The 15,732-nt window shown below is 43.7% G+C and overlaps 1 protein-coding gene across 12 annotated transcripts in view; it reads right to left on the reverse strand.

The window, feature by feature from the left end:
• The window catches only part of LOC110487768 (ankyrin repeat and KH domain-containing protein 1), an 89,857-nt gene extending 75,655 nt beyond the window's left edge, over nt 1-14,202 (reverse strand). For all 12 annotated transcript variants that reach the window (XM_036943269.1, XM_036943268.1, XM_036943267.1 and 9 more), the window contains exons 1-2: nt 13,740-14,202; nt 4,498-4,651 (exon numbers count right to left, since the gene is read on the reverse strand). In XM_036943269.1, the coding sequence (XP_036799164.1) occupies nt 4,498-4,651; nt 13,740-14,015 (430 nt within the window). In that variant the 5' untranslated portion in view covers nt 14,016-14,202. The remainder of the gene's footprint in view (nt 1-4,497; nt 4,652-13,739) is intronic.
• Between the last annotated feature and the right edge of the window lie 1,530 nt (nt 14,203-15,732).

Genomic DNA, 15,732 nt, shown 5'->3' on the forward strand with positions numbered 1-15,732 from the left:
CAGAAACCCAGCCTAAAATCCCAAACAGCAAGCAATGCAAAGGGTCTAAGTACTTAGGTAAATAAGGTATCCGTTTTTGTTATATATATATATATATATATATATATATATATACACACACACACACACACACACATATATGCAAACATTTCTAAAAAAGGTTTTTGCTTCGTCATAACGGGATATTGTGTCTAGATTGATAACGACATGTTTTTATATAATACATTTTAGAATAAGGCCGTAACGTAACAAAATGTGGGAAAAGTCCAGGGGTCTGAACAATTTCCGAATGTACAGTACCAGTCGAAAGTTTGGACACACCTACTCATTCAAGTTGTATTTATTTTCTACATTGTAGAATAGTAGTGAACACAGAAAAACTATGAAATAACACAAAATCAATATATATTTTAGATTCCTCAAAGTAGCCACCTTTTGCCTCGAGAGAATGCTAAGAGTGTGCAAAGCTGTCAACAAGCGTCACCTGGAATGCTTTTACAACAGTCTTGAAGAAGTTCCCACATATGCTGAGCAATTATTGGCTGCTTTTCCTTTACTCTGCGGTCCAACTCATCCCAAACCATCTCAATTGGGTTGAGGTCAGATGATTGTGGAGTAGAGGTTATCTGATGCAGCACTCCATCACTCTCCTTCTTGGTCAAATAGTCCTTACATAGCCTGGAGGTGTGTTGGGTCATTGTCATGTTGAAAAACAAATTATAGTCCCACTAAGTGCAAACCAGATGGGATGGCGTATTGCTGCAGAATGCTGTGGTAGCCATGCTGGTGAAGTGTGCCTTGAATTAAAAAGCAGACAGTGTCACCAGCAAAGCACCCCGACACCACCTCCTTGCTTCACGGTGGGAACCACACATGCACAGATCATCTGCTCACCTACTCTGTCTCACAAAGACACGGCAGTTGAAACCAAAAATGTCACATTTGGACTCAGACCAAATGACAGATTTCCACCAGTCTGATGTCCAACACTCATGTTTCTTGGCCCAAGCAAGTCTCTTCTTATTATTGGTGTCCTTTAGTAGTGGTTTCTTTGCAGCAATTCAACCATGAAGGCCTGATTCACACAGTCTCCTCTGAACAGTTGATGTTGAAATGTGTCTGTTACACTGCATTGCAGCGCTAGCTGTGCCACCAGAGACTCTGGGTTCGCGCCCAGGCTCTGTCGCAGCCGGCCGTGACCGGGAGGTCCGTGGGGCGACGCACAATTGGCCTAGCGTCGTCCGGGTTAGGGAGGGTTTGGCCGGTAGGGATATCCTTGTCTCATCGCGCACCAGCGACTCCTGTGGCGGGCCGGGCGCAGTGAGGGCTAACCAAGGTACCCAGGTGCTCTAACACATTGGTGCGGCTGGCTTCCAGGTTGGATGCGCGCTGTGTTAAGAAGCAGTGCGGCTTGGTTGGGTTGTGTTTCGGAGGACGCATGGCTTTCGACCTTCGTCTCTCCCGAGCCCCGTGCGGGAGTTGTAGCGATGAGACAAGATAGTAATTACTAACAATTGGATACCACGAAATTGGGGAGAAAAGGGGGTAAAATTATTTATTTTTTTAAAAGGGGGAAAAACGAAAAAAAAGTAGTGTGTGTTACTTGAACTCTGAAGCATTTATTTGGGCTGCAATTTCTGAGGCTTGTAACTAATGAATTTATTCTCTACATCCTCTGGGTCTTCCTTTCCTGTGTCGGTCCTCATGAGAGCCAGTTTCATCATAGCGCTTGATGGTTTTTGCGACTGCACTTGAAGAAACTTTCAAAGTTCTTTACATTTTCCACATTGCCTGACCATGTCTGAAGTAACGGACTGCTGTTTCTTTGCTTATTTGAGCTGGTCTTGCCATAATATGGACTTGGTCTTTTACTAATCTTCTGTATACCACCCATACCTTGTCACAACACAACTGATAGGCTCAAACGCATTAAGGAAAAGAATTCCACAAATTAACAAGGTACACCTGTTAATTGAACTGCATTTCAGGTGACTACCTCATGAAGCTGGTTGAGAGAATGCCAAGAGTGTGAAAAGTTGTCAAGGCAAAGGGTGGCTACTTTGAAGAATCTCAAATATATTTTGATTTGTTTAATTAAAACTTTTTTTGGTTACTACATAATTCCATATGTGGTATTTCATAGTTTGTCTTCACTATTATTCTACAATGTAGAAAAGTGTAATAGAGAAAACCCATGGAATGAGTAGCTGTCCAAACTTGACTGATAATGTACATATATATACATGCATTCACATGTATTATTTTGGAGTTTTGTGCCCATGAAAACTTTTAACCCCATAACAGAGACAAAATGTTAGGTAGTTCCCAGAATTACAGTGTCTCTATATAAATAAAACTGACAGCTACCGTGCTTTCAGAAAGTATTTCCTTGAACACCACAACGCTTTATTATTTAGGACATAACGTTCATTTCTTGGTCACATGTTTTGCAGTATTAGTTAAGTGCCTTGTATACAGAATGCATGTTTTAGAATATGTTTTATTCTGTACAGGCTACCATCTTTTCACACTGTCATTTAGGTTAGTATTGTGGAGTAACTACAATGTTGAGCTATCCTAGTTTCTCTCATATCACAGCCATTCAATGCTGTAACCATTTTAAAATCAACATTGGCCTCATGGTGAAATCTCTGAGCAGTTTCCTTCCTCTCCTTACATGACTGTATTGGTGGGGTCGACATTCAAAAATGAGGTTAACCACTATTATTGAATACGGACGAGTCTAAGCAACTTGTGACTTGTTAGGCACATTTTTACTCCTGAACTTATTTAGGCTTGTCATAACAAAGGGGTTTTAAATACTTATTCACTCAAGACATTTCAGCTTTTCATGTTTTATTCATTTCTCAAATGTTCTACAAAACAGAATTCCACTTTGACATGGGGTAATGATGGGGTAATGTGTTTAGATCAGTGAAACAGAATTCCACTTTGATATGATGGGGTAATGATGGGTAATGTGTTTAGATCAGTGAAACAGAATTCCACTTTGACATGGGGTAATGATGGGGTAATGTGTATAGGTTAGTGGAACAGAATTCCACTTTGATATGATGGGGTAATGATGGGGTAATGTGTTTAGATCAGTGAAACATAATTCCACTTTGACATGGGGTAATGTGTATAGGTCAGTGAAACAGAATTCCACTTTGACATGGGGTAATGTGTATAGGTTAGTGAAACAGAATTCCACTTTGATATGATGGGGTAATGATGGGGTAATCCACATGTTAATCTATTTTAAAATTCAGGCTGTAACATGTGGAAAAAGTAGAAAGGGTGTAAACATGAAAAAAAATCTAATGATATGTTTGATGAACCTTTTCTCTGTATATAGTGCGTTATGTTTAGTGCTATTGTGTGTTCTGTAATCCGTTATACCTCTTGGCCAGGTAGTCATTGTAAATGAGAATAGGTTCTCAATTGACTTGATTAAATAAAGGTGAAATAAATCATTAAGGCAGCACAGAAACGTTGTCCGAAATGGCAGCCTATTCCCTATATAGTGCCATACTTTTGATTAAGACCCATAGGCCTCTGGGATAGGGAATAGGGTGCCATTAAGGATCCAGCCTGTGTGTGAGAGAGTGAAGACAACATTGACGTTTTCCTGCCATTTGCATTTTCTGTTGATATTTATACGGAACAAAAATATTTTTACAGTAACATTTACATTCTTGAATACTGTGTTACTGTAAAACCTAGAAACACACCCATGTCCATATAACACAGACAGAGAATGTTTACCCATAAGCACCTGCTCTAACACTACAACACTGAAAAGCTGGACACACGTAGGCAGCGCGCGCACGCACACACACACTAGAAACACGGACATATCTCTTCCTGGCTTCCCATCACGCTGACGTTCCCCTGTTTGAAATGCCTCCTTCTTTCCCCTGAAGTAATCAGTGATGGTCAGATGATGGGTGAAAGCTATGCTGTGTTCGATGCAGACAACCACATGTTCACTTCAACAAATCAAGCAGAACTGCAACAGACAACAAGACAAGGTGGCAGGTTTGGGGGGCGGTACTAGATGGGGAGGGTTGGGGTCTGGTAGGGTAGAATGGGGTTGCTGGTGGGGTCCTTTCAGGTCAAGTAGGGTTGGATGGAATTGGTTTGGATGGGGGTACTAGGCCGAAGTCCTAGGGTGAGATGAGTTTGAATTGAGTTCAATTAAATAGAGGAAGGTTAGGGAAAGGGCTGAACCGTGGGATCAGGCACAGTTGGGTTCTGAACGACAGCGGCCAGGGTTAGGGCCCAGTAATGGATTCAGTCTCGTACCTGCAGTCTCTAGCAGGCCCGTGTCTAGGTGAGGGGTTAGAGGTGAGGGTTTAGAGCTCGTACCTGCAGCCTCTAGCAGGCCCGTGTCTAGGTGAGGGGTTAGAGGTGAGGGTTTAGAGCTCGTACCTGCAGCCTCTAGCAGGCCCGTGTCTAGGTGAGGGGTTAGAGGTGAGGGTTTAGAGCGCGTACCTGCAGCCTCTAGCAGGGCCTCGAGGCGGGCCTGTGTCTCTGGGTCGACAGTGCGGAGGTCCACTCCGTCTGTGGCACTGGACAAAAGCAGCTCCGAGGCCGTCTTCATGATGGGGTTCTCCAAGTCCTCCTGGTCCAAGATAAATGACTCCACCTGGGGTAAGAAGAAGAGGGAGAGAGACAAGTGTAAGCAACGCATAACATATAAAAGCACATAACAGCAGAAGGGAAAATCTCACTTGATGTTGCATCTTGATCTGCAGCCGACCCCCAAAATGTGTAATATTACATTGCTTGAAAATCTGCATCCATAGGTCTTATTCAACTCTGTCCATCAACAACTATGGCTGGAGTCATGTAATGTAAACAAGCACAGTTCTTCAGGTTGACTGGTGTCCTGCACATCTCCACTCTTATTTACATGACTGGATGTTTTTCTCCAACACCACCTCTCCATGAGTGAGTAAAAACATGTGGCTCAGATAACCAACTGCAACTGAAACGTATTGGCCGTGGCGTGTTGCGGGGTAGAAAGGATCGGTCATCTACTCTGGACAATTGACCAATCAAATGAGCGGGGTGGTTCCATATTTCTAACATTTACTAGAGAATGATGTCAGAGATTTGTATTGTTTATAAAAAGGGGAGGTTCGGTTACATGTCTCACCATTTTGGTCCAAAGTTGTGTCTGTATGAGACGTAAGGCTTCCCATCCGGAACAGTTCCACAACATATTAGGAGCACATTGTGAAGTTGTTAGTTTTGGTCTTCGGCAAGGTTTTTTGCTGTTGGCCCAAGTCGGTAGTCGAAGTGTACGTCCCTTCGCCGGTGATTGGTCAACAGTAGGGATTCTTCAATTAAGTGTTTGTCATTCAACGAGAGACTAATAACGCATGTACATTTTTTCACTTGAGAAACACTGAACCAAACATCTTAGTTGTAAAATTGTGCAATTAAGATCACCTTGGCAAAAAAGTCAATTAATGAAAGATTTTAGCTATCGTAGATTCATTGACGATTTTGAGGAAGTGTATGTATGAGTCGCTTTGACATCTCAAAATGGACAAACAGTACTATTGCTGCTTTCTCGTTTTTTAAGGGAGTATGCGAGCCCTCGTTCGGAGCATACTCGCCAACCGAACTGAAGCATGCGGAAGGCTTTAGTCCGAGCCTCAAGTTTTCCCTGAACGTGTGTGTATAGGTCACCTGACCTATGGGAGAGCTAGAAGGCAGGGACAGTGAAACAAAACCTCCCCCTGTCATTTCTCAAGGAGTCCCTGTCCAATATGTAGGTCTCAGGCCTGCGTTGGTTTTTCCACTTGTTGACCTAGACATTAGGCACTCTGTACACACCCAGGTGTCTTTTAAGGTCTGATTCCCTCCCTCCACCCGTAGCCTCTGCCTCTAGGGCAGCAATGCAGCCTGACACATTCTCATTGGCCCAGAGGCCTCATTAATGACACGGTCTGGGTATTAAGGAAGATTCCGCCAAGCCAAGGCTAAAGATACATAAACCACTGAGCCTTATTTGAGGAAAAAGAAACACAAATAAAGATTCTTAAAAAAGGTATGCACACACTGTGCTGTGACGCGCTTTAGATCAGGGATGGACAACTAATGTCCTCAGGGGCCTGATTAGTGGCACACTTGTCCCTGCCCCAGCTAACATACCTGGCTCCAATAATCAACTAATTATAATCGTCAGTTTAGAATGAAATTATACTGAACAAAAACCATGAACGCAACATGCAAAGTGTTGGTCCCATGTTTCATGAGCTGAAATTAAAGATTGCAGAAATGTCTCAAATTTTGTGCACAAATGTGTTTACATCCATGTTAGTGAGCATTTCTCCTTTGCCGAGATAATCCATCCAGCTGACAAGTGTGGCATATCAAGAAGTTGATTAAACAGCATGATCAATACACAGGTGCACCTTGTGCTGGGGATAATAAAAGGCCACTAGAATGTGCAGTTGTGTCACGCAACACAATGCCACAGATTTCTCAAGTTGAGGGGGTGCACAATTGGCATGCTGACTGCAGGAATGTCCACCAGAGCTGTTGCCAGAGAAAAATATGTTAATTTCTCTACCATAAGCCGCCTCAAACTTTAATCTTTGAGAATTTGGCAGTATGTCCAACCGGCCTCACAACCGCAGAACACGTGTGGTGCGGCAGGTAGCCTAGTGGCTAGAGCGTTGGGCCAGTAACCGAAAGGTTGCTAGATCGAATCCCAGAGCTGACAAAGTAACAATCTGTCGTTCTGCCCCTGAACAAGGCAGTTAACCAGCTGTTCATCATTGAAAATAAGAATGTTCTTAACTGACTTAGTTAAATAAAAGGTTGAATAAAAAAATAAATGTAAACTAATTTCCTCATATAAACTGTACCTCAGTAAAATCATTGAAATTATTGCATTTTGTTCATTATAGTCTAAATCATCTGTGTGACTCCAGAGCACGTGAGTGGAGTGAAGTGAGGAGCGAAGCAAGCCCACTTTGACTGGAGCGCAGAATGAGTTCCCGAAAGTTCCCAATTTCACTCCAGCATCGCTTCAGTGGCACTCACTTCATGAGCTCAGGGCATGCATGGCCCAGCATGCATTTGTAGGTTACTTGTGTGCTGCTATAGCCCCTTGCTTTAGCTACGTTCATGGAGTTCACTAACTATTTTCATACAGAAACTGAAAACACAGGTGCAAAATCAAGGTGACTTAGAAAGATGAGGACCAAGAGCAAGACAGGGAGTGCAGTGATGTAGTCTCCACAACTAAAGAATCATTGTGGAATCTGAAAAGACACGTATCCCGAAAGCATGATGGTGTACTATGTGCACATGCTAACAGGAAGGAAGGAAGTGGGTAGCTAGCTGTGTCATTCTAGCAAACTATTTATAAACAAAAAAAATTGGATATCTTAAAAGTTTGGTTCATTTTTGTTAGTTTAGCTATAAAATAGGCTATGATTGATTTTGACCCAATAGCCCTGACATATTAGTTCTTCCAAGGAGCTTTCATAGAGTTATTTTGCATAAAAACCTATTGGCCTACCTATTAGGGCGGCCCCCGACTAAAGAAAATATTGGCAGAGTGAAAGTTCTGTTCTTTCAACCAAATCGATTGGTCGAAATGTTTAAACATCCTTTTCCATACATACACACCATAAGTTTGAATTAAATCAACTAATAATATTATTATCATATACATACATACTACCGTTCAAAGGTTTGGCGTCACTACTGGCAGCTTCATTAAATAGTAGCCGCAAAACACCAGCCTCAAAAGTGTAGAGGCAACTCCGGGATGCTGGCCTTGTAGGCAGAGTTAAAGAAAAAGCCACATCTCAGACTGGCCAATAAAAAGAAAAAATTAAGATGGGAAAAAGAACAGACACTAGACAGAAGAACTCTGCCTAAAAGGCCAGCATCCTGGAGTTGCCTCGTCACTGTTGACCTTGAGGCTAGTGTTTTGCGGGTACTATTTAATGAAGCTGCCAGTTGAGGACTTGTGAGACGTCTGTCTAGTTTGAATAACAATGTAATGTACTTGTCCTCTTGCTCAGTTGTGCACCGGGGCCACCCCTCTTTCTATTTTGGTTAGTGCCAATTTGCGCTGTTCTGTGAAGGGAGTAGTACACAGTGTGGTACGAGATCTTCCGTTTCTTGGCAATTTCTCACATGGAATAGCCTTAATTTCTCAGAACAAGAATAGACTGACGAGTTTCAAAAGGAAGGTCTTTGTTTCTGGCCATTTTGAGCCCGTAATCGAACCAACAAATGCTGATGCTCCAGATATTCAGCTTGTCTAAAGGACAGGAGTGATGGTTGCTGATAATGGGCCTCTGCACACATGTCGATATTCCATTTAACATTTCTTTTTTAAATATATATATAGGCAGAGGCAGCCGGAGCTCAAGATAACCAGAAGAAATAAATACTTGACCATCCTTCTCCATCCTATCCACAACTTTACATGTCTGACTGGGCTTATATCCACAACTTTACATGTCTGACTGGGCTTATATCCACAACTTTACATGTCTGACTGGGCTTATATCCACAACTTTACATGTCTGACTGGGCTTATATCCACAACTTTACATGTCTGACTGGGCTTATATCCACAACTTTACATGTCTGACTGGACTTATATCCACAACTTTACATGTCTGACTGGACTTATATCCACAACTTTACATGTCTGACTGGGCTTATATCCACAACTTTACATGTCTGACTGGGCTTATATCCACAACTTTACATGTCTGACTGGACTTATATCCACAACTTTACATGTCTGACTGGGCTTATATCCACACCTTTACATGTCTGACTGGGCTTATATCCACGCCTTTACATGTCTGACTGGACTTATATCCACAACTTTACATGTCTGACTGGGCTTATATCCACACCTTTACATGTCTGACTGGGCTTATATCCACGCCTTTACATGTCTGACTGGGCTTATATCCACGCCTTTACATGTCTGACTGGGCTTATATCCACAACTTTACATGTCTGACTGGGCTTATATCCACACCTTTACATGTCTGACTGGGCTTATATCCACACCTTTACATGTCTGACTGGGCTTATATCCACACCTTTACATGTCTGACTGGGCTTATATCCACACCTTTACATGTATGACTGGGCTTATATCCACACCTTTACATATCTGACTTTATATCCACGCCTTTACATGTCTGACTGGGCTTATATCCACGCCTTTACATGTCTGACTGGGCTTATATCCACAACTTTACATCCACGACTTTACATGTCTGACTGGGCTTATATCCACGACTTTACATCCACGACTTTACATGTCTGACTGGGCTTATATCCACAACTTTACATCCACGACTTTATATCCACAACTTTACATGTCTGACTGGGCTTATATCCACAACTTTACATGTCTGACTGGGCTTATATCCACGCCTTTACATGTCTGACTGGGCTTATATCCACGCCTTTACATGTCTGACTGGACTTATATCCACAACTTTACATGTCTGATTAGGCTTATTTTGATGTTATTTAATTAAGGTAGGCTATCATAAGGCTAATTTAATTTGTATTTAAAGAGAAGGAAACACAGCAGCAACAAACTTTGCAGAAGAAAGACACGTTCCAAGCTTACTTTTCTGAACGTAAAGCCCCAGCAGTGTCGTGGGAGAGAAAGAGGTAATTGGATGATGCCTTCTTTAAAAATGGTTTACTTGACTATGAGCCCTAAACTAATGGATAATGGGAAAGGATGCTGTACTTTGCAAGCGCAGCTCAATCAGGCTACACACCGCCTTGCTAAACTACGGTCCAAGACACCCTCATGCCCTCCAAGAACTGGAAGCCAATCTGAGACCCATTGCAATTAGGTGAAGGTTTTAATATAAAGGCCTCACAATGTTGATGAATTGCGAGCACATACAATGACACCAAACAGCAGGAGCCATTTAGTATGATTGTTTACTTCATTGGGCAAGTCAGTTTTAAGAACAAATTCTCATTTACAATGACAGCCTACCAGGGAACACTGGGTTAACTGCCTTGTTCAGGGGAAGAACAGATGTTTACCTTGTCAGCTCGGGGATTTGATCCAGCAACCTTTCGGTTACTAGCCCACCCCATTTAGCTTAACCTGGAAGCCAGCCGCACCAATGTGTCAGAGTAAACATTGTACACCGGGTGACAGTGTCAGCGTGCTCGCGTCCGGCCCGCCAAAGGAGTCGCTAGAGCGCGATGGGACAAGGACATGCCGGCCGGCCAAACCCTCCCCTAACCCAGACGACGCTGGGCCAATTGTGTGCCGCCTCATGGGTCTCCCGGTCGCGACACAGCCTGGGATCGAATCAGGATCTGTAGTGACACAGCTAGCACTGCGATGCAGTGATCTTAGAGCGCTGCACCACTTAGGAGGCCCCATAGCTGACCCTTTAACACAACAACACACCAGCATTGACGAGGAAAACAGCATGCAGCAAATTCAGTACATACAGCATGGGCCCCCTCGCACAGCTCCATGCTGGAACTGGAGCTGCCCAAGGTCAGGGCCAAAGAGAGGGACTTGTCTGTCTGTGTACCCAACAACATTCCGACTAACCTGTCCCAGTTCCAAACTAGCGTACTGTTTACTAACATTGCTTGGCAAAGATTTCTGAGGAAAGTGATGCAAGTGCTTATGAGGAAGTGCAGATAAAATGAAGGAATACATAGTGAATTCAACACTAGCAATATTCAAAGAGCGTGAATTAAGTGGTAAAACTTCAGACAATAGGTAATAAAATGTTTCAAATTCACTAAAACATTTAAATAATTGTGAAAAAATGTTCACATTCCTAGTAGTACAGGATACTAAGATATTTAATGAAAATAATGTGCCACCTGTAACTGTCAAACAGCATTCAAAATAAATAAAAAAAAGAGTTGACTGAACTAACTCAGCTACTGGGAGTCCACAGACTCGGTAACAGTCTGTGAAGGAATGTAGCGATACACTTGGAATGCAGAACCAAATGACCTTTGGGGGATGTAGTTCCAAGAGGACCAACAAACAACATTGGTCATCAGTCCTGCCCATCAATGAACTACAGTTCCCACCACTGTGTGGCATCTGGAGAGCTGGAAAGGCCTGGAAAGGCATCTGCTTAATCCTGGAGCTCAGAGTTCAGCTGTAGCCCACAGGAGTGAGCTCTCCACTAGGCTAACGTTTCACAACAAGACCTCCCTTTCAGCCAGATCCTCATGGAGGGGTGCCAGGTAGTCTAGTGGTTAAGAGTATTGTAATCGAAAGGGCGCTCATTCGAATCCCCGAGCCAACTAGGTGAAAAATCTGTCAATGTGCCCTTGTGCAAGGCACTTAACCCTAATTGCTTCTGTAAGTCACTCTGGATAAGAGCGTCTTGCTAAATTACAAATGTAAATGTAAAAAAAAATAAAGTAAAATTCCTTTAAGGCCACAAAACATGAACGATATCAGACATACACCGTACATTCAGCCTCAACATATTCCTTACAGACACGAGAGCCATAGCTGCCCGCTGTCGTCTCCTATCCCTGGAACCATGCTCCAAATTAAACGTAACTTAACATCCATTCCAGACGTAATGCTCACGGTTTACTGATGGTATGGTCAGGTAGTGTCTGCAACATGTTAACATGCTCCACAGCTTCCATCAACACCATGACATGTGAAAGTGCTCTCTGTATAGGTGCACATGTTACGACAGACAGACTTGTAAGATGACAGAAGAAAATGTCAACGCCTCATTAACAAATAAAATCCTTAGTTGAAATATATGGGAAACTTATTAGTGGATTGGTTTTCCAGTATTATCTGGGTTTGGGCCCCCTAGCCCTGAGCCACTATCAGGTTATTGTCTGGGCTGACAGTTCCAACATGTATCACACATGACCCTTGCCTGGAAACCCGATTGCATTGAATTCTATGTCAAGCAGAAATGAGCGGTTGAGCCAGGAACATTTTCTCTCACCACCTCTACAAGCCAGAATATTGAATAAAATGTTATTTTAACAGTTGTCTGTGTGGTTGGTCCTTTCGCAGGTAGGAATGAGATGCATTGTATCCACAGAAAAGTATGATAACATCAACTTTTCAAAGAGCTGGTAGTGCCTTCAGATAAATCACCTGAAGCATGGGCGCAATATGAAAAAGCACGCATTCTTGCAGAGCTCGTGCAGGATTGACATGGTTCTGCCCATGCTTCATGTGATAGATATCTCAACTCACTACCAGAGCCTTGATAAGGTGATTTAATTATACTTTCCTGTGGATAGATTGTCTCACATTCCTACTGTCAAAAGGAACAGCAGTAACAACCAGTAGTGTTTAAAATGTATTTTTATTCAACATGCTGGGTTGTAGAGGTCGTGAGAGAACGCTTTCTTCAAAATCAAAACACTCATTTTTGCCCGACGTAGAATTCATTGCAAAGTCTGGTTTCCAGGAAAACATGATCCTAGACAGTTCCTAGAATGGGATTCTATACTGTCACATCACACCATGCAAGCCTAATTACATCTCAACAGTTAGAATGACAAGGCAGGCATGGTGCCTTTGTAGCCCATGTAGGAAGTGGACCGAATAGCCAGACAGGTAGCAGCAATGTGTCAGTCGCACAACCAACTTGATAGTGTCATGGTTGGCCACCACAAATCCACAGACAGATTAGAGTAGGGTAGGTTAGAGTCAGGTAGGTTAGTGTAGGGTAAGTTAGAGTAGGGTAAGTTAGAGTAGGGTAAGTTAGAGTAGGGTAAGTTAGAGTAGGGTAAGTTAGAGTAGGGTAGGGCAGGGCATGGTAGGTTTGAGTAGGGCAGGTTAGAGTTGGGTTAGTTGGTGGTGAGGGCAAACGGTGTAAGGGAACCAGTCCACATAAGAATGATTTTAGAGTTAAACACGTTAATTTGTCGTCATCATTAAAAGATGACAGAACAGGAGATCGTGGTTTGTGTGACTATGTTGTAGCTCGCGATATCAGCTCAACAGACGTGTTTCAACCTCAAATATGGTGTCCTGTGATTCTGCCAACACATGGAAAGTTGGCCACAACTCTGAAAAGGGACTGCTATGAATTGTAACAACGCAGGACAGTGATATAGAGTTGGCACTGCCTCGCGAGGCTGAGACAAATATCATCTGATATTTCTGTGTTATTTATGACAGCCCGATGACAACTAGTTAGGACAGTTAACGCTAGCTAACAGTCGGATTTAAAATGTATATACTTCAGAAAGGTGACGTAATTGCACCATTACCATAAAATGGTAGCTAGTTTTAATATTGGCAAGATTGACAGCCCTTGCTTGTTCTGGCCGTGTGTGAATACGTGCTCTCCCACCAATGTGTACAGTGTGCGAAGTCGAGAATGTGTGTCTGTGCTGTGAGACGATTGCTAACTTACTAGCTAGCTAAAGTTAGCTAGCTAATGCTGTCGATGGCATGATCGCTTCCACCCGAACTAGGCCGTGGTCACAGCCTACGCCGCATAAATAAAACATTCTATCGATTATCGTGCAATTATGTCGGTGTCTTGCACTGTTCTCCTTGTCTGACAACCCATGAGAAATTGAGTTTGCTGGAGACATGTTTCGCGCAAATTCGTAGTTGTTTTATAGGTTATTTCGTCAGCCTAGGAGGGGGTGGCTGCGGACAGCTAGCTAGCTGTCTAGGCAAGGAGATGAACGTTAACTGGCTAACTAGCATATCTAGCAAACGTTACCTCTGATACCTCGTCTTCGTCGCTGTTGGATCCGGGACCAGAGGAAAGGACTGCAGCAGCAGCCAGTTTGAAATCCAGTCTGTCTGTAGGAGGCCCACCGGGCTCGCCGAACAATCGTACTTTCTTTCCGCCCACACCAATCCCTATGCCCCGGAGTCCGACTCCTGGTGTTCCTCCGACCCCCATCCCTACCGCTGGGGTGCGAGGAGTCACCGAGTCAATCTCGTCCTCGAAGCCGTCCGTCAGCATTCTCGTCCCGGCTACTGCATCCTGCATACTTATATTGACAATACGTATATTAGCGTTCTTATTGTTAACCTTAACTTCCTTTCGGGGTATCTCTTGTGGAATAGTCGGTTGTTTTTACTTCAGGAAATCCTGAAACTCTCCCAAAGCGAGGGTTGAGGAGGATCTCTTTCCCCCAGCCATTAGCTAACTTTCTAGCTAACAACCTAACTCACTGCGCACCGTTTCTCAGAAACCCCGCCTCTAAACAAAATACTGAAATCGCTATTGGCTGATGTAAAACATTGACTGACAATGATTGGTTTATATTGGTGCTTGTCAAGTGAAAGCACGCGACGTCACGTTAGGTTTACCGATATCACGAGTCTCTCAGAAGGAACGTCAAGACGTGCTGTGGCCTCACTGGCCCTGGCATTTCACTGGTATTAAAAGTAAATTGGTATAAACTGGAATATTCCATAATTTACTTTCATGTCAACATGATATTTGGAACGCCATAAACAGGGACTTCAAAAGGAAAGTAACTGAACTGAATGACTACCGAGCTGTAGCACTCACTCCCATCATCATGAAGTGCTCAGAGAGCCAAGTCAAAGACCACATCACCTCCTCCCTCCCCAAATTGCCTACCGGCCCCGATAGATCCACAGACGAAGCAATCGCAATTGCACTGCACACTGCCCTCACCTACCTGGACAAAAATAATGCATATGTGAGGAATGAATGTTGTTCATTGACTACAGTTCAGCCTTCAATACCATAGTGTCCTCTAAGCTCACCACAAAGCCAAGGGACTGAACTCCTCCCTATGCAACTGGGTCCTGGACTTCCTGATCAGCTGTCTCCATGGTGAAATTAGGCAACATTAGCTCCTCCACACTGATCCCCAACACAGGGCCCCACAAGGGTGCGTCCTCAGTCCCCTCCTGTATTCCCTGTATGCCCACGACTGCGTGGCCTTACGCAGTTACAACTCCGTCATCAAGATGGCTGACGACAGGACAGTAGTAGGCCTGATTACCAACAATGACAAGACAGCCTACAGAAAGGAGGTAGGCACTCTGACGGCATAGTGCCAGGTAAACAACCTGTTCCTCAACGTCAGAGAAACAAAGGAGCTGATTGTGGACTTCAGGAGGAACCAGGCTTGGCCAGCCCCCCTCCTCATCAACGGGGCCACCGTGAAGATGATCAAAAATATCAGGATCCTCTGGGTACATCTCCAAAGAGCTGAAATGGTCAAACCACATGGACCCTATAGTGAATAAGGCACGACAGCGACTCTTCCACCTCAAGAGGCTGAAGAAATGTGCATTGTCCACGAGGGCCCTTGCAGTGTTTTACAGGAGTACCATCGAGAGTATACTGTCGGGCTTCATCATGGCCTGGTAAGGCAACTCCACCACCGCTGACCGCAAGGATCGACAGAGGGTGGTATGCTCAGCTGAAGGCACCATTGGATGCACACTGCCTGCCCTCCAGGCGCAGGACGGCCAAGAAAATCATCAATTACCTCAGCCACCCAAGCCATGCCCTGTTCTCCCCGCTTCCATCACTAATACGCAGGCAGTATAGGAGCATCATGGCAAAAACTGTCAGACTGGCCAATAGCTTCTACCCCCAGACCATCAGTCAGATCCAACAGCAGATCTCTTTGTTTCTTGGGACCTAGAACAAGCTTTTCTGTTTTGTCTGAGTTTAAAAGTAATACATTTTCCACCATCCACTTCCTTATGTCCTTCCTTAC

Source organism: Oncorhynchus mykiss, chromosome 14 (assembly GCF_013265735.2).
Source record: "Oncorhynchus mykiss isolate Arlee chromosome 14, USDA_OmykA_1.1, whole genome shotgun sequence".
In the NCBI taxonomy this organism is placed as follows: domain Eukaryota; kingdom Metazoa; phylum Chordata; class Actinopteri; order Salmoniformes; family Salmonidae; genus Oncorhynchus; species Oncorhynchus mykiss.